Source organism: Mastomys coucha, unplaced genomic scaffold, assembly GCF_008632895.1.
Source record: "Mastomys coucha isolate ucsf_1 unplaced genomic scaffold, UCSF_Mcou_1 pScaffold16, whole genome shotgun sequence".
Lineage (NCBI taxonomy): Eukaryota > Metazoa > Chordata > Mammalia > Rodentia > Muridae > Mastomys > Mastomys coucha.
This window is the reverse complement of record NW_022196898.1, coordinates 99,824,144-99,848,977: the sequence shown is the minus strand read 5'-3', so window position 1 is coordinate 99,848,977 and position 24,834 is coordinate 99,824,144. Positions and strand designations below refer to the sequence as shown.

At 40.1% G+C, this 24,834-nt stretch overlaps 1 protein-coding gene across 2 annotated transcripts in view; it reads right to left on the bottom strand.

The window, feature by feature from the left end:
* Positions 1-2,438: 2,438 nt before the first annotated feature.
* Zzz3 (zinc finger ZZ-type containing 3) overlaps positions 2,439-24,834 on the bottom strand; it is a 63,576-nt gene continuing 41,180 nt past the window's right edge. For both annotated transcript variants that reach the window (XM_031375898.1, XM_031375899.1), the window contains 10 exons: positions 14,668-14,806; positions 12,702-12,849; positions 12,500-12,615; positions 11,751-11,822; positions 10,807-10,908; positions 10,140-10,235; positions 7,489-7,641; positions 5,826-5,960; positions 3,997-4,097; positions 2,439-3,712 (listed from right to left, as the gene is read on the bottom strand). In XM_031375898.1, coding sequence (XP_031231758.1) covers positions 3,568-3,712; positions 3,997-4,097; positions 5,826-5,960; positions 7,489-7,641; positions 10,140-10,235; positions 10,807-10,908; positions 11,751-11,822; positions 12,500-12,615; positions 12,702-12,849; positions 14,668-14,806 — 1,207 coding nt within the window. In that variant the 3' untranslated portion in view covers positions 2,439-3,567. The remainder of the gene's footprint in view (positions 3,713-3,996; positions 4,098-5,825; positions 5,961-7,488; positions 7,642-10,139; positions 10,236-10,806; positions 10,909-11,750; positions 11,823-12,499; positions 12,616-12,701; positions 12,850-14,667; positions 14,807-24,834) is intronic.

Here is a 24,834-nt window from a genome sequence, read left to right as displayed (position 1 = left end):
CTTTTCTTCATATATCATTTTCTCTACTTATTTGCACATCGTTGTCTCCTGTCATCTACAAGCTCCACAAAGCCTGGCTTTTCTCTTGCAGGAGCCCCCCCACCCCACACCTGTCACCTCCATTTTCATTCTCAGTGCCTTTACTTTCCCCACAGATACAATTAGAACTAGTTCCTAGAACTCAATCAAGGGTGCTTCCCCACCTGGGAATAAGACCCAGAATGTCAGAGCAAACATAACAGAGTCACACCCACAATACATGGTGTGATTGGCTAGTCACGTCCTCCAGGTAAAGCTGGCTGCAAGGTCTGTCCTCCAGGGCACGTCAAGGGACCGCCTGTGACAGGCTTTTCAAGAGTCATTAGCACCTAACACACTGGACCCAGTACCCTCTAAAGAAAAGAGTGTAACTTACCAAAATACTGGGTCATGTAACCCACACTATTTATAGAGAATCTGTTAAGAAGTCAGAGAACAGAGACACAGACACGAACTGTTCTCATAAAACATAACAGGACACAATTCTCAGGAATCAATCCACTTAACAGATACATAAAGCCTAGATGCGGGCTTTGTTTTCTCTGAGATCGTATGAATAGCAGTAACCTTTTCTCTTTAACTCTAGAGGTTTAAAGAGGGTACTGCACTGGGAACGACCGGTTTCTTCCAGTGCACCCAGACGAGTAGGTTTTAAACCTGGTTATCCAGAGTAAGAAAGCTTATACAGCGTATCTCACAGAGCTGTTTAAGGGAAATTATATATCACAGTGGTGTGCCCTTTTCTGTCAACCTTTAAAATCCATTCCTAACACCTCGGTAACCGTGTTCTGTGATTTAATGTAACTGAAGGGGAGAACAAGAGTCAAGGAATACCATGGGATCAGGTGAGAGGCCATGGAGAGGCATGTGTGCTTGCAGGAGTCACAATGGTGGGATATACTGGCACTTTCCCAGCCATACACGAGCCTCTCTCTTGTATTACAAACATGGACATGGGCTCAGGTTTGTACTCTAGCATTGCATGAGGAAAAAGGCATGGAAAACACAGAGAACCTGACAATAGAGGCGTTCTTGCTTGGGAAAGCAAACATGACAAAGGGACCTTGGTTAAAGTCTTCCCACTTCCCTACCAACATGACCCTAGGTGAGCCATATCTTTTCTCTCTGGATAGATCCCCATGAAAACAGGGTAATAAATGAACCTGCTTTGTTGGGTTCCAATGAGTTGCCACATGCTTGCTTTGTGCACAGTAGGTGCTAAATCAGCATTTGCTATCGGTGCAGCACACTAAAAGAAACTCCTCTCCCTAACCTCAGAGAAATCGCTTCCAGCGTTATTAAATGTTCCTCCAATTCTACCAAACAACGTGAGCATCACATACCATAACTCTGACCTACTAAGAAACTTGGAGGGTATACTTGAAAAGAACAAGCTACCTACTTCTGCAACCCTCAAATAAGACACCAGGAAGTACTCCCAGAAAGCCATGGGGATGATGTGCTTAGAGCTGAAAACTTCTGGATGGATCTGAACAACTAGGTGAGGTGGTACTATTCTAGACAGACAGGTGCGATGGTCCTGCATACTGCAGATGGAAGGAAGTCCTGCAGCATGCACACTGAGCACTTAGTACAGAAACACATCCTTCACCTGCCTCTCCTTCACTAATAGCCCAGAGACAAAAACCTGCCAACTCTTCTGAGTACTACAGACTGTATCAATATGGCCAGTGATACTTAATCAATATATTATTTAAATTTCTCTCTTCTATATTTAAAATTCTGTATTTTACTTAATTAAAAAATTCAGGGTAGATTTTAATACCTTGTTGAGTATTGAAAAGAATTAGTAAATAACGTTCCCTGAACTTAGAAACAGGAAAAAACAGCTGGGCGGTGGTGGCGCATGCCTTTAATCCCAGCACTTGGGAGGCAGAGGCAGGCGGATTTCTGAGTTCGAGGCCAGCCTGGTCTACAGAGTGAGTTCCATGACAGCCAGGGCTACACAAAGAAACCCTGTCTTGAAAAACCAAAAAAACCAAAAAAAAAAAAAAAGGAAAAAAAGGAAAAAACAATGTTAAAAATTAGACTAGTATTAATACTCCATCTACCACAGAATATATACTATCTTTTCTTTTTCTGATAATTTTTGGAAACCACCTGTTTCAACACATAGGTACTTAATTTTATTAGGAAAAAACTACTAGAATAATATTTTGACTTATATTTAGGTTCTGCATCTGGACATTAGTCAGCAGCCCTACTATGCAGTGGTTCAGCACGCTACTACATGAGAACACTAACACAATACATCTTCACCCTTTATAAAGAACAGAAAGTAAATACAGATGAAAAACAGATTTTTAAATAATAAATTCTACTTTTATCATGTTGAAAAAAAAAAATCGAGCTTTGACCCAAAGGAATCCACAACAAGCTTTCTATAATATAAACAAACATATCCACATAGTTTATTTCTCACAGTTCTCCTGACAAATGAACATTATTCAAGAACATACTGTATACACAGATAAGAAACATACAAAATGTTTTAAATGATGCACAACAAAATCCAGCAGTATAAAAGAATTGTGAACTCTTGCTCACTGTGCAGACTACATTTAATCACTCATTAAATAGTAATAAAAATACAATCTTTTATGGATCTTGTGCAGACTACAAAAGAGGGAAAAATTATCACCACATATATGATTTTTATATTAGGCAGTTTTCTTTGACGAGCTGTACTGACAACTCCACACAGGCAGAAGGCCGTGTCCTTTAAAGGGATTGATGGTGTGAGTCAGATCCACACAGGCAGAAGGCCGTGTACTTTAAAGGGATTGATGGTGTGAGTCAGACTTTTTACACTTATTACCACTGGCACTTCTCAACATCGTCTGTACACATCACATGATCATCTCATATAACATGACATTAAAAATATATCTGCGTGACAACTTCTTGACATTCACACCCCATGAGCTGGTTACAGAAGCAAAGCCACAGCCGTGTCTCGCTTTGCTCCTGGTAAGGACAGTTCATCGTGATTAAAAGTTAGGTATTAAACCGTTAAGCAGCTCCAGTCTACTACAGGCCATCAGTGACCACCAGACAGTGAGTTCTTTTAGAGTACACATCCTAGAAGCAAACACCATCACTGGTTAAAACTTCATCTATAAGTCTGTCCTGCGCTGAAAACTATCTTCACAAAACTGAAAGCTACTAAACTGATTTAATATAAATACTTTGTCTTTCATTATCATATTTATGACCGAGGTCTTTAAAACCTTTGGAATTGACTCTGGCATTAACGCGTGCTCTTGTTCCCACCTCACCCATTTAACATCACCACCTACAAGGCTTTAAGTTAGTGGTGAAAATTTCATAGGGAACCTCTAGGCTCACCAGGAATGTTCAGCTGCTGATCTACAGCCACACAGTGCAGAGCCGTACTGGACGAGAACACTCGGGGAGCTCTCATGCTGTGAGTGTCCAAACCGTGCGCACCATTAACAATGATGCCACTGCTGCGTGCTGCCGAGGACTAGTGCCGACTCTCCCACGTCATCTGTTGGCTGGGAAGTAGTTGGGGTCCAGATAACTATAACCGGTGCCCTGGGACACACAGTAGTCTCTGTCTAAGAACGTCTCTGACTTGTAAACAGGTTCTAACTGGTGGTCTTCCTTGTGAATATCTGTTTCATGTGGGCTGCGAGTAAAAAGCACATACACAGGTTCATTAGTACATGGCTCCAGATACACTCTGACTTACCGATTACAAAATCTGCCCACTTAATCTCTCAGAGAGAGAGAGAGAGAGAGAGAGAGAGAGAGAGAGCTTTATCAGAAAGTTGCTTGAAATCTGATGTGATTTAAGGAAGACTTTAATTGCTTAGAATAAAATCTAATGCATAAACATGTGGTTACACTCTAAAGAAGTTTGGAAATAAAGTTCACAGTTTGAGGTTACTGTTCCCAAAATAAAACACTTACCAGTCTGAACAAGAGTCGCAGAAATCCAAAGACATTTCTGGAGGACAGTCCTGGCAGTGCCAGCGGACACCCTGGATAGGTTCTACACCACAGTTATCGCACTGCAACAGACACAGAGACTCAGAAGGGCACTTGGCTAGGCCTCTCTTCTACCAGGAAGCCCATATGACAGACACACTCTTCCTCCAAGCCGTGATCTAACACTTGCTTAAGTCAGACAGAATTCCCAGTGAAGTAGACGAAGGTCCGTCCACTCAAGCTCTACTACTACTACTACTGGTAGCTGAGAAATACCCTTTGTATTTATCCAAGAAGTTTCTAAGTCCATCACCTCAAAGCTGAGTATTTTACCACTAGTAAACATGCACTTGAGTGCCTGTGAACACCTGACTCACACCAGAGCTAGTGCCGCCCTGGGCATGGGCTGGCAGACACTGAGTGTCAGACTAATCCCCAAAGAACAAAGCCTACAATGACAGGAAGGCAGGCACAGCTTGTTCTCCATAGGGCAGTGCATTACAAGAATTTTGGAAACTGAAGAAGCACGATTTGGATGAGAAAAGCCCTTAGAGGCGCACGTATTTGAATGCTTGGTCTCTGATTGATGGAACTACTTTGGTATGTCATTAGAGGTGGGCCCACTGCCTGAAGATCAGGATGCAGTTACTGCTCTGGCACTATGCCTACTTGCTTCCCACCATGATGGTCATTGACTTACGCTCTAAAGTTGTAAACAGACCCCCAATTAAATGTTTTCTAAGAGTTTCCATATGATGTCTCTTCATAGCAATCGAACCTTATAACGCACAAAGTAAATCTCATTCCTAGATGTTCTGATAACTCACTACCTACTTAAGCCATGGCTGAGATCTTCATCCTGGTTATGACAAGACTCAGTTTCCTCTCAAAAACTACAAGCAGTTAGGAAAATTCCTTAAGGAGAAGACGGGCACTGAAGGTCAAGAGGAAAGGGTTACTCCAACTGACCAGCATTTAGTCACAGCATGCACCAACATTTTTATCACTTGCCAACAGCAACATCACATTATGGTCTTACTGCGACTTTCTCCAACCTAATTAACTAAGTGCAGTCACTTATAAAGGCCACAACAACGCAAACCTACCGGTCTATGCCTTCACAGTACCACACAGTGCAGGCAGGACATACTTTGGTGATATCCTAAGAAGAATCTCCAAGACGCCACCTGTCTCTTTCTAACCTCCTTCTAGTCTAGTCCCATACTAGTCCCTCATCTCCAGCCCCAGTCCACTTACATATTTTTAATTACATTAAAATAGATGAGTAAGTTGCTTTAAAAAATTTAGAAATAGTGAACAACTAAGAGCTGTTACTCTAAATCTGGTACTTTCCTAAAAGTTAGCAAACCCATTTTCTCGAAATGAAAATTTTAAGTTATTCTCTGTTCTAAAATCTTACAATTGTTCCCTAACCTTTTAGGATTATTTAAACTCCTTGACAAAATCTCCAGTTTCACATAGCTTCTCTCTTACTTTATAAATGCATATTTTAGGTATACTCAGCTATTGGTCAGCTACTTTGTTTAAATAAAATCTCTAGGATTTTATTTTATTTCAATTTTAAGACAGAGAGTCTCACTATACATCCCTGGCTGGCCTCAAACTCACATGATCAACAAATGAGTGTGTTCTTCTCCACGAAGAACAGCAGACTGTGTGACAAGCACCTGTGCATGTGTGTATAAAAGAACACTTAGGATACCCTGAGTGCCTAAAGATTTCATAGCTGAGTAACCTAGTAGCCACTTAACCTCTTTCTCATCCTTTTAAAAACTAAATTAGTTGCTTACCTTAAAGCCCACATGTTGCACAAACCCACTTTCTGCTTGCATTTGTTGAAGTTTCTGCTTTTTTAACTTTTTAAACTGTAATAGTTCTTTATATTCAGGTAAACTCCTATATATGATAGGAATACTTTCTTCGTCCTGTTAAAAGTCAAATATAAAAGTGTTAGCTTGATAATTAAAATGGACTAATTGTGAGAAATACAATCCTGAGTATTTTTCTACTGACATTTATTACTTTTAAGACTTAGAAAATTAATGCTAGTACTTTTTGGTGTGTGAGCTCACCACTTCAGCTCGAGTAGCCCAGCTAGAATATATCCCACATACAGAAGGGATGCAACAACTTTTGGGAAATACCCCATTCCAGCTGTTTGGGCCCCACCTAAAAACCAAGATGCACATCCTCTACATATGTGTGGGGAGACCTAGGACAGGAGAGACGGCAAGACAGTCATGAAAATGAATGGAAATGCAATTGATGGGGTGAGAGGGGGCATCTCCAGGACAAGACAGAGACCTGGATAAGGGTGGCCCTCAAGACTCAGTGGGGGTGACCTCAGCTTTGACATGGCTCATTTCTAATAGTCAGTAAGCACCATGTTTACTGATACTTTCTCAGGTCTTCCTCTTAAACTCCTCTCTAAACTAAGCACTTCTTAAATGACCATGAAGGCTCCTTTTGTTCCTTTGAAGGACTTTAACAAATATTTATCAATGTGATCAATAAACAAGCCCCAGATTTAGAAGAACAAAGACACATGTATTTTTTACAACTCCTTATCAAGCTTCTAGCACTGCCTGCAATATAACATGTTCAGGTATTCTTCAAATGAGTCATTCTAACAATCACAAAGTAAAAAATCACACACAAAAGCTGTAATTTAAAGGCTAAGTATGAGATTTCCATAGGACAAATTTAAAGGGAAAAACCCTTTACAGTCACTACATCTATCTAGAAGAGGGATCGCTGGGCGGTGGTGGCGCACGCCTTTAATCCCAGCACTTGGGAGGCAGAGGCAGGCAGATTTCTGAGTTTGAGGCCAGCCTGGTCTACAGAGTGAGTTCCAGGACAGCCAGGGCTACAGAGAAACCCTGTCTCGAAAAACCAAGAATCTCCTACTCTGATTCTATGCAATCAGAATATTAGTATATATTCTTCAAGCAAGAAATCAACCACTTTACAGAAAATTCTGAGCAGAAGAACGAGTTAAGTGACACAAAGGACTCAGTCCTTACAGCACACTGTGGCAATCAGTTGGCAGAGTGCTTGCTAGTGTGCACAGGGCTGAGCGAGTACATGCACACACCTCACTGGGGCAAGCAAGTATCCCACTACATGAAAAATTACCTTCTCAGAAACCTCAACTTGGTGTCGGAACTCCCTCCAGAATAAGCTGAAGTGGAACTGGGTGGAAAGATGTGTAAGCCAAACTATTGCCTGGTGACAATTACAGAAGCTAAGTGACGTGATAAGGGTTCACTGGGCTACTCTGACTTCTTACGCCCATGCTGAATTTTCCACAAAAAAAAAAACACTTAAAGCATATTAACTCTAACCTCTTAGTTAAAGGGGACATAGCAGCATTCTCTGAAGAGCAGGGATAATCAGAAAATCATTTACTTCATATTGTACAGTCATCTGTAGAAAAACAGGCAAGTAACTTACTGAGGCCTCCTCAGCAGCAGAGCTCATGTGGCTATGGAGACAGGAGCGGTCATCATCCTCATCCATGTACACTGGTGGCTCATGTGAAGTCATGAAAGTGGAGGGTTTAAAGAGGTGCTTATTAAGGGGGTGCTGCCGTCTGCTTGTGGACGACTACAGGAGAAAACAAGGGTTTTACTGGGACAGTAGAAAATCAGTAACAGAATCAAAAGTACAAAACCACACACACCCCACCATTTACGAGCATTCAATGCTGGCTGCACTGAACTCTTATGATCAACTTTTACTGAAAATCAAAGAAAATAAAGAGATCTAAGCCAGACAAATAACTACCCAGAGAGAGAGAAGTTTCCTCCATACTACCTGGGTGTATAAAACAATCACCCAACCCAGAGCAACTACTTGCTTTATGCATTATCACTTAGTCCTTGTAACATTCCAACAAAGCAACCATCGCTGGCTCTCACTGGGATACACTATCTAAGCATGAAGAGGCGGAGCTCCAAGGTGAGAGCAGTGGTGGACTGGATTACATCTATGTGGTGACAGCCCTCACACCAGCTGCTAATGCAGATATCGCTCATGACCAGAACATACCAGACACAAATACAACCACGGCAAAGACACCATTTCACCCAACTCTCAACACGGCCAGGAACCAATATGAGTATGGTACGCTAGACCTTAACAGCCACAACGTCTACTAACTTATAACAGACCACACCCAGCGGATCCAATTTAGGCTTTGCTAGTAGTATTCGGTTTTGGTCTTTATTCACTCTTGTAATAATGCGAGGTATAAAACAGCACATTAATAAAATTAATTTAGAGCTGGGCAATGGTGGCGCATGCCTTCAATCCCAGCACTTGGGAGGCAGAGGCAGGCGGATTTCTGAGTTCCAGGCCAGCCTGGTCTACAGAGTGACTTCCAGGACAGCCAGGGCTACACAGAGAAACCCTGTCTCAAAAAAATAAAAAATAAAAAATAAAAATAAAAAACAAATAAATAAATAATTTAGAAAAACTACTTAAGGGGTTGTAGATATAGAGCTCAGTGGCCAAACATTTGCTCAGGATAAATAAAAGTCCTGGATTTGAACTACAGCACAGAAAAAATGAAGAAGAGAAGAGAAAGGAGAAGAGGATGAAGTAAGACCCACTACAACAGGTATGAGCTCTTAGCATGAGCGCTGGCATACAAAGGTCCAGTAGTCTAAGCTGTAAAGTCTATATTTTATTAGCACATAAAACAAACTTGAAAACCCAGGCAGTGGTGGTCCACACCTTTAATCCTTGCACACAGGAGTCTAAGGTCAGCCTGATCTACAGAATAAGCTCCAGGACAACCAAGGAATGCTACACAGAGAAACCCTGTCTTGAAAAACAAAACAAAACAAAACAAAAAACCCAAACCACCACCATTAACAACTTCAAAAACTTGTGGGCTAGAGAGATGGTTCATGTGTTAAGGGTACTTACTGCTCTTGTGGGGCTGGATTTTGAGTCCCAGATCCTGCATAGGTACCTCACAATCTCCTACACAACCTTACAACTCTAGCTCTAGGGAAATGCAATGCCCTGGCCTCTCTCTGTGGGACCACCATTCTCGTACACATACCCACGTAGAGACATATAATTTAAATAATGAAATGAAGCTTTAAAACAATTGTATGATGTAAACTATTTGAACAATCTTCTTTATGTAAAGTTATATAAACTAGCATCCACCCAGTAGCATTTGAAAGTGGTAAGGAAGGAAATACCATAAGGATTTATCAAGCTAAGAGAAGAAGCCAACTGTCTCCTTAGTTTTACCAATTACAATTCCCCAAAACATGGGTGTGTATCAGAGACAGAAGCATGTTTCACTAGAAACTAGAGGGAAAGGTATGGGTCGCAAGCGAGGACTGCTGCAGTGACTTCCTGTGGACTCCTTACTTGCATGCCAAGGGCCCTTAGGTTCATCCCTAGCGCCCTGAAGGGGAGGGGGCAAAAGGCTGCCTGCCCTAGCTATGAAGCCAACAGCACACAAGCACTCAGCCTCGATCCCAACACTTGCTTCCCAGCAGAGGTAGGAGGACCACCACAAACCCTGACCCACACAGCAAGTTCTAGGTCAACTACATAGTGAGATTCTGTCTCTAAAATCAATGGTTCTCAGCTTAGTAGTCTGTGACTAGACAATTTACATATGTTATTATGGCCTACTGTGCCTTTGTATAAAAAGGTTTGAGAACAGTGCGTGTGTCTTAAGTAACAGCCGCCTGTCAGTATTCTCAACATAAAGTGGAGAGAACAGTACAACTGCACTGAGGGCTAAACAGCTCAGTAACGCTTCCCGTCTATGCATCAGAGGAGAGCGAACAGCCTACCGGGAAGGCATCCACACCTCCAAATTCAACATCACTAAGACATTCCTAACACTGCATCACAGTATAAAAATGCTCATTCATATTACCCCCAAGAAAACAATGAAGAACTGTTAAAACTCAGTATATTTGTCTAAGTAGCAACAATGAATTCTTAGTCTCCATTTATACCGTACACGGAGAAATATCAAGAACAGAGTGCAGCTTAACAAACTCACACCCACGCAGCAGCTCTGAACCCAGCGAAGCTCAGTGCGGTTTGTTCCTGTCTGCACTCCTTACCTTTCTGGAATAAATATATAAGTTAGGTGTTCTGCCTGGAACTGGTATGCCGGCTTTAGTTAGCTTTATGAAATACTTCTGTACACGACTGGCAACCTAAAGAAACATGACAGCTCTTTCAACATAATGAATAAATGAAATAATGTGATATTTGAGATGTTTTAAATGATGACAATAAAATTAAGAAGTAACTTTTAAATTTCCAAACCTAGACAAAGCCAATTCAAGTAAATTTAAGTGTGTTTGATTCCAAAGCTAGGCAATCATTCCACCTGGTGAGCCCTGAGAAGCATTCAGGCAGGAGGAAGAAAACTGCGCTGTCCACTTTCAAAAAGACAATCAGGGATGGTATAATGAAATGCCACAAACTCCAACAGCACAGTCTAACAAGAAAGGACAGTGTCAGCACGCTCACTAAGCACGGAGGAGGTGCAAGGTCCAATACGTGTGTGTGTGTATGTGTGTGTGTGTGTGTTCAATGTTTTACATTGACACAAAGCAATGTTACTTATGCTATTTCTGCTAACGACATAAAAATAAACAATGCTAATCAATTTAAAACTACCATATACTAGAGCTAGCAATGGCATCAGTTGTGCTGATGTGGCTGCAGAATTGTCCCCAGGAAACTAGCTGCCATTGGTCTGCAGCCATTCCTATCACCTACCTGTTTGGCTGTCCGGTTGCCCAGCTCATCAGCAATCTTCTGCCACCGCCGGGATTCTACTTCTTCAGGTGGGTATTTCAGGAGTAGCTGTTCGAGTTTTTTCTGCACCAAACCCAACACCAAATTTTAAGGGAATAAAGGATTCCATTTAAAAAACTGGATTTCTGAATAAATGCATTTACATTTCATTCAAAACACAGTACTGCTTTCCCAACTCTAGACATCATATCATGTTGTTAGAGATTCTCAAGAAACCGTTTCAGCTAGCAACTTAAGATGCCGCAGGCAAACTAAGAGGAAACACCTACAAAAGCCCTTAGAATGGTTCTTCTTTTCACTTCAGTGGCAAAATAGCACAGGAAAACAGAGGAGAGATATATTGGAATTGTATACATCTCAGTGAGCACAGCTTCAGAAAACATGCAAATTCACTGCATTTGGAATTAGAGACTCTCCCTGCTTTGTGAGATCTGTTATCCAAGCACCTGAGTATTAAAACCCTAAGACACACAATCAATTAATACATGAAATCAAGCTTCCCTGGGGCTTTGTATACAATCCTTAATCCAGCTAAAGGGAACGCACAGGAAACGAATGTTCCAAGCATGCTAGTCTAGCTTCCCACAACAGAAATCAAAATGCTTGTCTTGAGGCTTTTCCTACAGCTGTTTTTGAGAGTATCGTCCATAGCTAGCCTCCTTTCCAAACCCAGAGCTTTTTTCTTTAAGAATTATTCTTCAACAGTTTGTCTTCAAAATCCAAAATTCATAAAATCCACAAAAAGGTGTGTGCGTACATCTAAATATTTTAAGCTCATAATTTAAAGAAATTAAATGCAAAAGGGATGAAATGCAGCAGTTAACGCTTGCCTGGCAATGCTAAGTTTACTATAACCGTCTAGATTTCCTTTTAGCCCAAAGAAGCAAGAAGTGTGCATGTGTCACCTGCTCTTCAACAGTCCACAGCTGGTTGAAGGTCTCAGGTTTGCTGTCATCGCACAGACGACCTCTTATCATCTGCATATAAGAAAAGGCTTTAAATAAATGGAAAATATCAAAGGTACAGTCAAAGAACACCTAAGAAATGTATTAGAATTTTCAAAACATCTTTGCATGTTTTTTAATATATATATCATTTATTTACTGATTTTTTTCATATTCTTGTAACTCCTTTCTAGACACAGGAAATATGGGTTCAAAATTGAAAACTAACAGTCCAACTGAGACAAGGCCACATCTGAAATCCTGGTCACACCCTACAGTGCACTGGGAGTAGGAACAGCACCTAAAATTCATAAACACTTAAAACAGCACTTAAAATCCATAAAAACCCAAAATGTGACCAGCACAAATTACATCTTAAACTGGGGCATAAAAAACAACAAAAGAGTCACAGTGCTGGGCAGTGTTGGCACACACCTTCAATCCTAGCACTTGGGAGGCAGAGGCAGGCACATTTCTGAATTCGAGGCCAGCCTGGTCTACAGAGTGAGTTCCAGGACAGCCAGGGCTACTCAGAGAAACCCCGTCTTGAAAAAGAAAAAAGAAAAGAAAAGGAGTCACTCACAGCTGCCAGTCTAGAGGCAGATTTAGGTTCCCCTTACCTGGAAAGCTCATGTTCTCATTGTCAGTTTAAGAACACAAATCAGCAAAGCATTCAGTTTCATGCTCTTCAGTTATTTCACACTGCTTACCTGAGGACGATTATGGGAGCCTTCTGGACCATCACTCAAAGGCAACATGGAGTAGGAAAGGGAATCTCCATCCTTCTTAGGATCTAAAGGACTTTTTGGTCTAGCAGGTAGCCCTACTAAAAATCAAATCATACACAGAATTCTTTAATTAGGATGCTCTAAGACATTTTCCTCATTAAATTCTCATCATGTAGGTTCTTACCTTTATCAAAAACTAACTTAAGCCTCCTAGTATGTCTTTTGCGATGTTTAAATTCTCTTTCAAAGTTCCCAAGGCTATTGGTATACTGGTCCCACATGATCTCAGGTAGCTGGACAACTCTCTGTGGGTATGGAAGCCCTAAATCAGCCTGGGACAGCAAAGACAAAACAAAACCCACATATCAGAGTGATAACATACATTGAACTCAAGAATAGGTAAAATACAAATGTGATAGGCATATTGTATCTACTTCACAAAGGGTGCTAAATACGACATATTAGTAACATGCTATGCAGAGATGCACACAAACACCCAACGCCTCTCATTTCTAAGAACAAGCACAGTGAGTGTGCTGGATACAACAAATGATGACACACAGAACTTGACATCAGCCTCGAGGCTGTAGCCTATTCACCCTTGCCACAAAATAATTCCAACAACTTTTTCTTTCTTGCAGTGCTGGGGATCAAACCTGGGGGCCTTGTACAAAACATGCAAATGCTACAACCAGGTACAACCCTTGCTCCAAATTATGACATCTTAAAAATAAACTTCTAAATTAAATCTAGGACAAAGAAAACTAATAAAACTTTTGAATCTTTACTGAGTAGGTGGATTTTAATACACACCTGTTTATCTTTGTAAAGCTAAGTTGTTCAATAACACATCTCTTTCTGAATTTAAAACATTTCTAAATTAAACCTAGAAATGAAAAACAAGCAAATAGCTAACCACATATAAATCTAGTAACTATACCCGCAACTAGAAAACTAAATACATATTTTTGCTTTCCAGAACACAAATAAACCAAGATTAAAGTTAACACATTATTACTTATTTCTCTAACACTTATTAATTTAACCTGCCAAAAATTGCCATTTTAAGAACATCTTTGTGCTCAAACACACTGTTTATAAGAAAAAAAAGGTGGAGTTGTTGGTTTTCTTCTTCATTTATTTATTATTGGGCTTTAGGTTTTTGTTGCTTAGGGCTGTTTTGTCTTGTTTCTTGAGTCTCTTATAGCCCGGGATGACCTCAAATAGGATCAATTAGTAGGTGAGGATGAGCTCCAAGTCCTGACCTTCCTGCTGCAGGCACATGATGGGATTCTAAGTTTGTACCTCCACTGCTCCACGGGGAACACTATTTTAACAGAGAAGGTACAATACAGCTCTAAAGCCAGTTTTTAACAAGCCAATAGAAAGGTGATGTATGTATTCTGAAATGCAGTGTTTTCTGAAACCAGGGAAGGAACAGTGTACTGATTAACTAAGTGACACCTCACAGTTGTAGTGGCTTTGTATGTTTCACACAATGTTGATACTGAGCCTTTCAAGTACACTGAGTGAGGTTCAGTGATAGATTTCCCCCCACACACACACATTGTACTCATGTTTGTTTACATACTGATCAATTAGGGGCTCCCTACTTTGATGCATTTAAGAGTTTGAATGGCTCCCTGTTAAACATTAAAGTTGCAAAAGAAGAGTGAAAACAGTTTCACACTAAGAAAAAAAAGTGTTTTACAAAATTAAATAAAATTCAGTTTCTCTTCATAGACTTGGTTAGCATAACCTTAAATATGTTTAAAATAAATTTTTGTGTTGTAGCCATAAACGTTTGCTTATTTTACTTAGTAGCAAATGCAATCCAAACAAAAGCAGTTAATAACTAATAAATCCTCTGTACCAGGCTCAGAGGGTAACAGGGTGGGGAACAGATACAGACAGAGCGAAACCGCTCTTGCCAAACAGCCACCGGAAGCTTAGCTCTCTTCACTCAGCACACAGCACTGTGCATTACATGGGGAAGACGACGATGCTGCTCTTAGTAATATGGCTAACCTGAAGCAGGTTGTGGAATTAAATGTTCTTAAGGCATAAACTCATTTTTAAAAAGCATTATTATTTTAAATGACCAAAAATGCCATAATCTTTAAAAGTACCAAAGTGCATTCCTTCTGTACCTTCTTCTGAAGCTTCTCCACAAATCCAATAGGATTTTTTAGTGCTTCTCTCTGGTGTTTGCCTAGACTCTCCAGGTCTTGCACTGCTTGGGAGCGCTGAGCCTCAAGTACAGCAATGGTCTGTAGCAGTCTCTGATAACTGAGACAAAGACAGGACTCTCACTTCGAGTGTCTACTAACGACAACAAAAACTTAGCTCAAGTCAGCATCTACTAGGTATTATGTCACACAGTCTTTTTGGAGTTACCTGAGAGAGTTTAGTAAAACATATTACTGGGAATAAATGAGGTCTTCCTGAGTTACCAAGTACCTAGTCAGAAAATATTAGTTATGAGAAAGCAAAGCCTTCTTCCCTATCTTAAAGCTTCAAATTCTTGAACCCTGAACAAGTTCAGAAAACAAGAAATATTGCGATGTTTCAGCAACCAAAGCTTTAAGAAAGTTCTTAATAAAAGAACTAAAATTCCATAATTTCACACAAGAAGAGGAGTCACCAAACCCTACTTTCTGGTTATACTAATGTGAGAAAGGAACATCTAAGGCGCTCTTCCCAATGGCCCAAGACAGCATGCACAGTATGATATGGTCAGACAGTCCTCAACTGCTCGATAATCTACTTCGCCCACATACAAAATCTCACTTTCTACCGAAAACCTCACTATTTTTTCCAGCATTCAAGATAAGGGCAAATGTTCAGTTCTGAGAGAGAAGCTGGAGGCATTATTTCCCTCCCCGCAGAGGTTCACGTTCATTCGACAGCGAACACAGTTCATCAGCCTACTTGTCACCATCCTGGAATCTCACTACAGGAGAGACACTCGCCCTGAGCCTGGAATCCCTACACACACATGTAAGAACTGCAAAGCCTTGAGTGCTCACAAACTTCTCACAGAAATCAATTGAAAAGTCACTGTAAATTCACTGCATAAGAAGAAGGTATGTCCTTCAAGTATCAACAAAGCAGTTTTCTTTGCCATCCAAACACATTGTTTCTCAATAGACTGCAACACTACAACTCCATTATGGAAAATAAGTCTGTTTTGCTTGCTTTCTTTTTTTAAGTCAAGTTATCATACTTGCCAGCATGTACACTCAATAAATGTATTGAATAAATTAACTGTCTGACATTTTGTACAATCAGAAACAGAGTAAGTCTTATAACTAAGAACCAGCAAAGCAACAGAAATATCTAGGAAATATCAATGCACCTGTGAGACTCATCAGTAAGATGGTATAAAGTATCTTATTGTTGTCAAGCCTTGTAGAATAAAGTTGATGCCATACTAAGTATTAACATAATATTGTATGGGCTATGTACGCAGTCAATTTGAGGCTAGTAGGGCAATGGAAGCATAACTTTTCAGCTCTAATTTTGCTTAACTCTGACAAAATGACTAGAAGGCATAGGACAAACACGTAAGGTTGATAATGAAAACCTGTACAAGAGTGAATTCAAGTCTTCTTAGTATTAATTTAAATTATTCCCATTAGTCAGAGATTTTTGCCAGTCTATCCCTGGGTAGATATGAAAAGAATGATTAAAAACTGGAACACCATGGTCTGACATATACAAATCTATCTTCAGTCCCACCTACAGCTCTGAAGCAAACTAAAAAGGGAAGGGTTCACCAACGAATCCAAGGTAAGACTCAGTTCTTCATTAATACAACCACTGTTTGCTAAGAATACAAGATACTTTCTTAAAAGCTCTAGCAGTTACCAAAATAAAATAGACATGGATTAGGATTAGCATGGAGCTAGAGTAACAGGAGAAAGAACCAGACCCAGGTCTGCAGGAGTGGACAGCACTGGCCCCTGGCCTGGGAGGAAAGCAGGCTTGTAACAGAGGATCTAGCACAGTCGTCACCTACCTTTTTTTTTAATTCTCCCAAATTTTTAAAAGAAAGAAGGCTGAGTACAATGTCGTACATCTTTAATTCCAGCAATTGAGAGACAAAGGCAGGTGGCTCTTGCATTTAAGGCCAGCCTGGGTCTATGGAGTGAGTGAGTTCCATGAGGGCTAGCTGGAGCTATCAAGTGAGATGCTGCTTCAATAAAATAAAAATGAAGAAACTGTGTCTTTGACCCAAAGTAAGAGCATCACATTAAGTGACACTGTCACCTCATGGTTAGATCAGACCTGCTAATGCTCCGATTGAGGGAATGACAAGGCTGTGACCAGACAACACAGATGTGCAACCATGTAATAAGAGGCAGCTAGCAAGGCCGAATGATAGATTATACCTAAGTCAAACATTCAGAGGGCTAAAGCAGAAGGGTGAGAAATCTGAGGGCACCAAAACAAAAGGTCTAACCTTTGTTTAGTATACTGTATGCCAGACACTGCTACATTTTAAATTTTATAAACTTAAAACAGGTACCATCCATTATTCAAAGAAAACCCCAGTCTCAAATAGATGTTAGAATAGTATCAATTCACAGATGTTCATCCAAATATTAAATTAAAAAAATCCAAATACAACAATAAAATGAGAAAAAAAAATCCTAAAACTCCCTAGAATCAAGAAACCACTTTCTTCACTCTGGCTCTGGCTCTCCTTGTGAGGATGGCATGTGCTTCCTGTGTGCTGTGAAGGTATAACTACAACAGGACTGTTGTGGACTGACTCTTTAAGAACTGTCTGTCTGAGCCTTGTAAGATGCTAATAGTGAGTTTATCTGCAGCAAAGAGTTCTCCATTTCCCTTTATTTATCACCTTGACATACAGATATTTAGCTTTCAGGCTAGGAGATGGTATTTGAATACAGTACCTATTCCTAAGTTATTTTCACTACCTCTTCTGGCCCCGTTTTACTGACTCTTTATTGTCCATTTTCTAGGCAGTATTTGCATGTATAGCATCAGCAGAGGAGGGAGATGGGAAATTTTACTTTTCAGTGCACCACCATCTTTTTCCAGGGGCCAAGCTTCCATGTCTATGGTGGAGAGAATTCTTAAGCGCTCATTTGGACATTTTTAACCTTTAAAAATAAATGCGGAAACTTTAAAAAAAATCTAGCTTTAAGACATTCTTCCAAGAACACTGGTCTGATTCTTCAAAATAATAATTGTCAGCAGGAAGGTCCCTGGTTCAATCCTGGGTCTTTGCACAGACAAATAAAGAGGAGAAATAAAAAGGAGGACAGAGCCGGGCGGTGGTGGCGCACGCCTTTAATCCTAGCACTTGGGAGGCAGAGGCAGGCGGATTTCCGAGTTCGAGGCTAGCCTGGTCTACAGAGTGAGTACCGGGACAGCCGGGGCTACAGAGAGAAACCCTGTCTCAAAAAAAAAACAAACAAACAAAAAAAAGGAGGACAGGAGTGCTCCCAGGTGTGGTGGAGGAGGGTTAATGCAGATGAGGAGCGCAGCCTCATAAAGGCAGAGACAAATGGAGTCCAGAGGAAGCCGCTCCTCCAGCTATGCGATTACAGGTGCGGTCACCACAATGAGATCTAGGTCTGGTACTCTGGCCACTCCCTTTTAGTAAAGATTTTTTAAAATTCCTGTTTTATCTACATTTGTTTACATTTGGTTTTCTAACTGGATTTCAACCAATTCTTTTCCTTCTGAGAACTCTTCACCATTTTTCTTCCCTCTGCTTTCCTCCCTTTTTCTGCTTCCTTCCTTATTCCATCATTTTTACCCCATAAAGCTTATACTTAAGTCTACTTACATTATGCTTGCCCTTGCTGTTCTGTAGTTACTGTAGTGCCAGCACTGAATCTCACTGTAGCCATACATACCTGCTTTGTGCTGCTGCTTTGGTTTTTTATTATTATTGTTGTTGTTGTTGTCGTCATGTTGTTTTGGTTTGGGGTTTGGTTTTTATTCTTCCTAACCATTAACAGGTACTGACTGAACCTTCAGGAAAAGACTGCTCACTACACATGACAACAGGTACATACTTCCTACTTAAAACCACAGGAAATATGAGAAAGCAAAGCAAAATCAATCTTCTAAATTCACATCTATTCAATAACTGAACGTCAACTCCAAAATCTAATGTAACATTAAGAACAATGACCTGAAAAAATGAGAAATCCAGGAAATAAAATCTAGCAGGGAGAAGATGTGGTAAGTGAAAAGCTCAGTAAGTCAGACTGAATAGGAAGCAGCTAAAGGCAGAAGGGCGAGCCGCAGTGCAGAAGACAGCAGGCAATGTTACACCAAGGTGGCAAAACCAATCACAACCACAATACTCAAGACACTGACACTTAAGCCAACATGAATCTACGCTGAAGATGAAGAGAATCAAGATACAGACTCAGTAAAACTATCGTTCAAAACTCCTCAAATTAAGAGAAATATACATCCAACTACATACAAGCAGCAGTTACAATCTAACAGAGGAAAACAGAAAACATTTCTCTGTTGTATTGCAATTAGAAACTGCAAGACAAAACAAAACACACAAACACATACACACACATACACACACATACACACACACACACACACACACACACACACACACACACGGCAATTAAAGATAAGTTGGAGGGGCTGGAGAGATGGGTCAGCAGTTTAGAGCACTTGTTACTCTTGCACATGTTACCATATGGTTGGTGGCTCACAACTATCTGTAACTCCAGTTCCAAGGAATCTGAACCCCCTCTTCTGGCCTTTCTGTAAGCACCAGGTATGTAGGCAAAACACCCAATATACATAAAATACAAAATAAAATCTTTAAAAAAAGAAAAAGAAAATCTTTTAAAAATTGTATTTTTCATACCTTCGTTTCTTACTTTATGTATGCCAAAAGAGAAAGCAAAAGTAAACAAAAACCCCTCAACAATTGTTTATAGTATGCTCTTACAAAAATTACTTCAAGAGCCTGAAGATCTCTCATCAGTTGTTCTACGAGTTATAGTTAACACGTTTTGCCTACAGTACATCATTAAGACATATAGCTACTTTGTGACCAAACACATAACTCTTCAATTTCCAGAAAGCTGAGTGGTCTTTGAAAATGAAGGCTGTGGGCTGGTGGGATGGCTCAGAGGGTAAGCGTACTTGCTCTTCCAAAGGTCCTGAGTTCAGATCCCAGCAGTCACACAAATGATAGCTCACGGCCATCTTACAGCTACAATGTACTCATACACATAAAATAAATAAATCTTAAAAAAAAAAAAACGAAGGCTGTTTTGACTTGCTCAACTTTACTTTCAAATCCTGACCATGAAATAGGCTTGTTAATACTTAGGTCTTACAGAACATAGTGAGCAAGTACCTCAAGTGTGTCAGAACCAGAACTAAAGCTCATTGCCCTCTACACTGCAATGGCACTCCACTTTTAAAAGGCAGGTGCTGAAGGGATGATTCAGTAAAGTTGCCTGCCACCAAACTTGAGGATCTAAGTTCTATTCCCTGGGCCCACATGGTAGGAGGGGAGAATCTTCCTCCACGGGTTGACCTCTGACCTCCACACCTACACCAAGGTAAGTGCATCCATGACACATACTCAAATAAATAAATGTAATAAAAACATTTTTTAAGCAGCAAGTGGGTTTGAAGACACTGTAGCACTTGGAAGGCAGAGACAAGACCACGATTTGGAGGCCAGCCTGGGCTATACGGTGAGGTCCTGCTTCACCACTACCAAACAATCACAGACTCTGAAAGCCAGATACAAGCTGCCACTTTAAGGATAAGCACTGAATGGAGGGCCATTTACAAGTAGAACATTTACATGGCCCAAGACCCTTGGTTCAATCCCCAGCACCACAAATCTATACCACAAAAGAAGGGTATAGATTTCTGTTACGTTACTAAAACGTTTTCTGATAATAAGGTATAAAGTCAGAGCAGAACCCCTCCAACTTATCTTTAATTGCTGTGTATTTTGTTTTATTCACAAAAGTAAATAAAGGAAAACAAAACAAGGACCTTTTCCAGCAGACCTTATAATCCATTTGCATACCTTAAAATGTCCAAAAATCCTCAGCCAGAATATGTCAAAATATAAAACAGTTACAGTTCTAAAGTGTATATGACATTTTCTAGCCAGGTCTACAAGTTGCTCTAACAGTAAATTAGGTTATGTATGCTACATACACCTCTTAACTAAGCTCTTCCACCAACACCTATTTATCGAGGACACCAATACTTAACAGTATTCTACTCAAGTTTACAAGTCTGAGGCCAGCCCAGGCTAGAGGGCAAATTTAAGGTCAGTCCAGTGATAAAGCAACATCCCTTGGAAGGAGGCAGGCTGTTTTCAAACATATGGTCATCAAATAAGATCTAATCATACCTCGGTTTATCCACTGCAAGTTTCTGGAATGAATTTGCTAGGACACGTACAATGTTGCGAAAAGACCTGCACATTGCACTCTAAGAGAAAATTGTCGGGCAGATGTAGCGAAACAGCCACCACTACCAAACAATCACAGACCCTGAAAGCCAGATACAAGCTGCCACATTAAGGATTAGCACTGAATGGAGAGCTGCTCACAAGTAAAACATTTACATGGCCCAAGATCCTTGGTGTATAGATTTCTGTCATGTTACTAAAACGTTTTCTAATAAGATACAAACTCAGAGCAGAAGTATGAAACATGAAAATAAAATCCCCATGATACCATCATTATGAAATAAGTTGTCAAATTTTAATCTAGTAAGAAAAATGTTTTTATAAAATATAGAATAAAAAATGCTAAATTAATCTTTTACAAAGTTACATAATAGGTTTTTATTCACAGTACAGAGGAATAAGAATTTCTGCTAAATAAATTTGTGTATTAGCGATTGCCAACACTATTCTTGAATATTTCCATATATATGGGAATAAAAATTGGCTAAAAATAAAGAATACACATTACTAACAGTGTATCATCAGTTCAGAATTGTAACAAATGTCCCGTTCTAACACAAGATGCTCAACAGAGGTACAGGGCATCTGGGAACTTGGCAGTACATTCCCAATTAATCTGCAAACTGAAAACTTTGCTTGCAAAAGTCCCTCTTAAGCTACTAACATATAACATAGATCCTAAGAATTCTGCGGTTTCACTGAGAAGCAGGGTTCTCTCCAGGGTGGAAATTCTCATGAACTGGTCACAGTCCCCTCACTACCCTTACAGAAGTCATGGATTGGCTTTTATTCACCCAAACATTCATTTTTCTTCTAAATACCCGATGTTTGTTTTTTAACATTCTTACTAAAATTATAATACCTATACAGCAAAGAATACTCACAAGTCTGTAATTCCTAAGACCATTTGGTGCTGAAATAAACAAAAAATCGTATTTCAGATATTTTAGTATATCACATGATTTGGCTAAAGACAGCCTAAGTTGCTTTTAAGACTGCAGGATGCCAGCTCATGAAACCCTCATGTTGGTAGGCTATTTCAACATACATATAAAACCTATCTCAACAAATTCTATTATCTTTAAATTTTTCCCCTAAGTGAAAAAAAAAAAGAAACCCACCAATAATTGGCTTTTCTTTGTTAAAAGATTCTATATTTGCACTAAGTGCTGCTTCATAAGAGGTATGCTCCCAACATGCCTTACTGTAAACCACTCTACTGTACTTACACACATTAGAAGTAGAATAAAATCAACACACAAAATAAGAAAAATATAATTCTTTCTTCATGTATTCCAGGAGAGAATCTCTAATATATCATATGATCATAATCTTCTATGCTATTTTAGGCATTTTTACAGCAACATGTATAACTGAGTTACCCTTTACCAGGTCATTTAGTACACTACCCCATCATGACCCAGGTCCCCAAACATTCCAGCAATCAGTTCTCACTGCCCTGCACCCAGTCCCTGAAACAATCTGCTTTCATCTCACTAAATCTGCCTGTTCTAGCTAATACCTGGAAGTGGAGTTGGATCACCTGCTGTGTCCTGCTTACTCTTTTCAAGATTCTTAGCACTGCACTTTTCTTTCTTTTCTTCCTCTCTTTCTCCCCCACCCCTTTTTGTATGTTTAAAGTTTCTTTTAAAGGTTATTTTTGGGCAGGGGGTGTATGTAAGAGTGTCTTGCTTGCATGTCTGTCTGTGCACCTTCACTGTGAGGTGCCATGTAGGTTCTGAGAGTCAAATCTGGATCTGCAAAAGCAGCAAATTCCCTCAACTGCTAAGCCATTTCTCCAGCCACTCCTGCCTGCTTCTTTATGGCCAAATAATATTCCATTGGATTAATAGTCGTCAACTGCTGGGTATCTGGGTTGTTTCTACCCTTTGGCTATTATGACTTGTGCTACTGTGAACATCTGCATCTAAGTTCTTGTTTTAACATCAATTTTTAATTCTTTCGGGGTATTTGAAAGGAGAATTTGGCCTATAAGGGCACTTTATTTTTATGCATGTGGTATATTACCTGAAGTTGTTTTATGTTGTAGTCATGCAAACATATGAAGGCCAGAAGTTGACTCAGGTTGTCTTCCTTCAATACTTCCTACCTTTTATATCAAAATAGGATCTCACTTAAAACCAAAGCTTGCAGATTTGGTTAGTCTAGCTGGTAGCTTGCTTTAGGGAATCCTTTCTCTGCCTCCAGCCTTGGGATTATAGGCAGTGCACTGAACTTGCTTGTGGACTCATGGGATTCCAATTTTAGTTCTCCTGGTTACACAAGTGCTTTATCTTCTGAGCCATCTCTCCAACCCCCAGGGGCAAATTTAGCATATTACACTAGTTATTTGCTTCTTTTCTTCCCTACAAACAGCAGGACACCTAACCCAGGGGATCCAATCTCTACATAGTCAGTAAGTACAGCACTCTGCACACTGTGAACAGATATCCTGCACTGCTGCTGGTGCAGTGCTACCAAACATAATACAATCAGCAGTATAGCAAATGAAACCCCAGTACGGCAGAAACTGAGAAGAATAAAGAAACCTGAGTACAAGAAAAAAAACAAACAGAACGAGGTATAAGGGCACACATTGTCTTCAATCCTGACAGGCAAGGCACAACTGGACGTTCTTTCCTGAGCTTGGCTAGTCAAAAGATTGTCTACTGCTCTTAACCTTTTTGACTCATGAAAGCTATACCTGTATTGAAACATCATTTTAAATTCTCATTAAAGTATTTAATTATCATACACAAAAGAATTAAAACAAGTCAACCTCTTTAAAATACATTAATAAAAGAAATTATTCTACATGCATGCCAGGTACCCATAGAAACTAGAAGAGAGCTAAGAATCCCCTGGACCTGGACTTACAGGGGATTGGAGCCACCTGAAGTGGGACCTTTGCAAAAGCCGCAAGTGCTCTTGATATATATATCACGTGTGCATACACTTGAGGACAGGTGCCTGATGAGGTCAAAGATATTAGAATATTCTGGAATGAGAACTACAGTGGTGTGCCACCCAATGTGGATGCTGGGAACTGAACTTGAGTCCTTATCAATAGCAATATGTACTCAAATGCTGCTGTCTTTCCTGAGCCTTTCAAACTCCTTTTCTTCTGGAGATAGTTCTGAGTGGGTTTCTAGTTCCAGCCACTAACAATGTAATAAAGTATACTTCACTTGTCTTAATTTCATTTTCCTTGCTGTTTTTAAAGTTTGAAGGTGCTGCTTGCTAAGGGGAGGGAGTATTACTGGGGTAGAGTATTTTTACAAAACAGGGTCATACTATCTGGGTAGTCTGGCCTAGAACTCATTTCCAAGTGCAGGATCACAGGTGCACAGTGCCATACCTGGAGCCAATCACTCAATTAAATAAACTTCATAAAGTTCAAAGAACTTGAATCTGTATTTTCAATCATATTAATAGAGCTACTTGTACCCTAAACCTGGGATTCTTGTGGGAACAGAACTTAAAGGGCCTTTCAAACTGTTCTACTGCTTTTCTAAATGTGCAAAAACAAGAAAAACAAACAGAATAAACCAAAAGAAAACAAAAACAAAAAAGCCGGCTTTTCTCTAAAAAGAGGAAGCCAAGTCTCCCTGCCTTCTATAGACAGTCCGCTATACCATAGTCTCCCTGCCTTCTGGAGACAGTCCGCTATACCATAGTCTCCCTGCCTTCTGGAGACAGTCCGCTATACCATAGTCTCCCTGCCTTCTGTAGACAGTCCGCTATACCTGAGTAGTCTCCCTGCCTTCTGTAGACAGTCCGCTTACACCATAGTCTCCCTGCCTTCTGGAGACAGTCCGCTATACCATAGTCTCCCTGCCTTCTGGAGACAGTC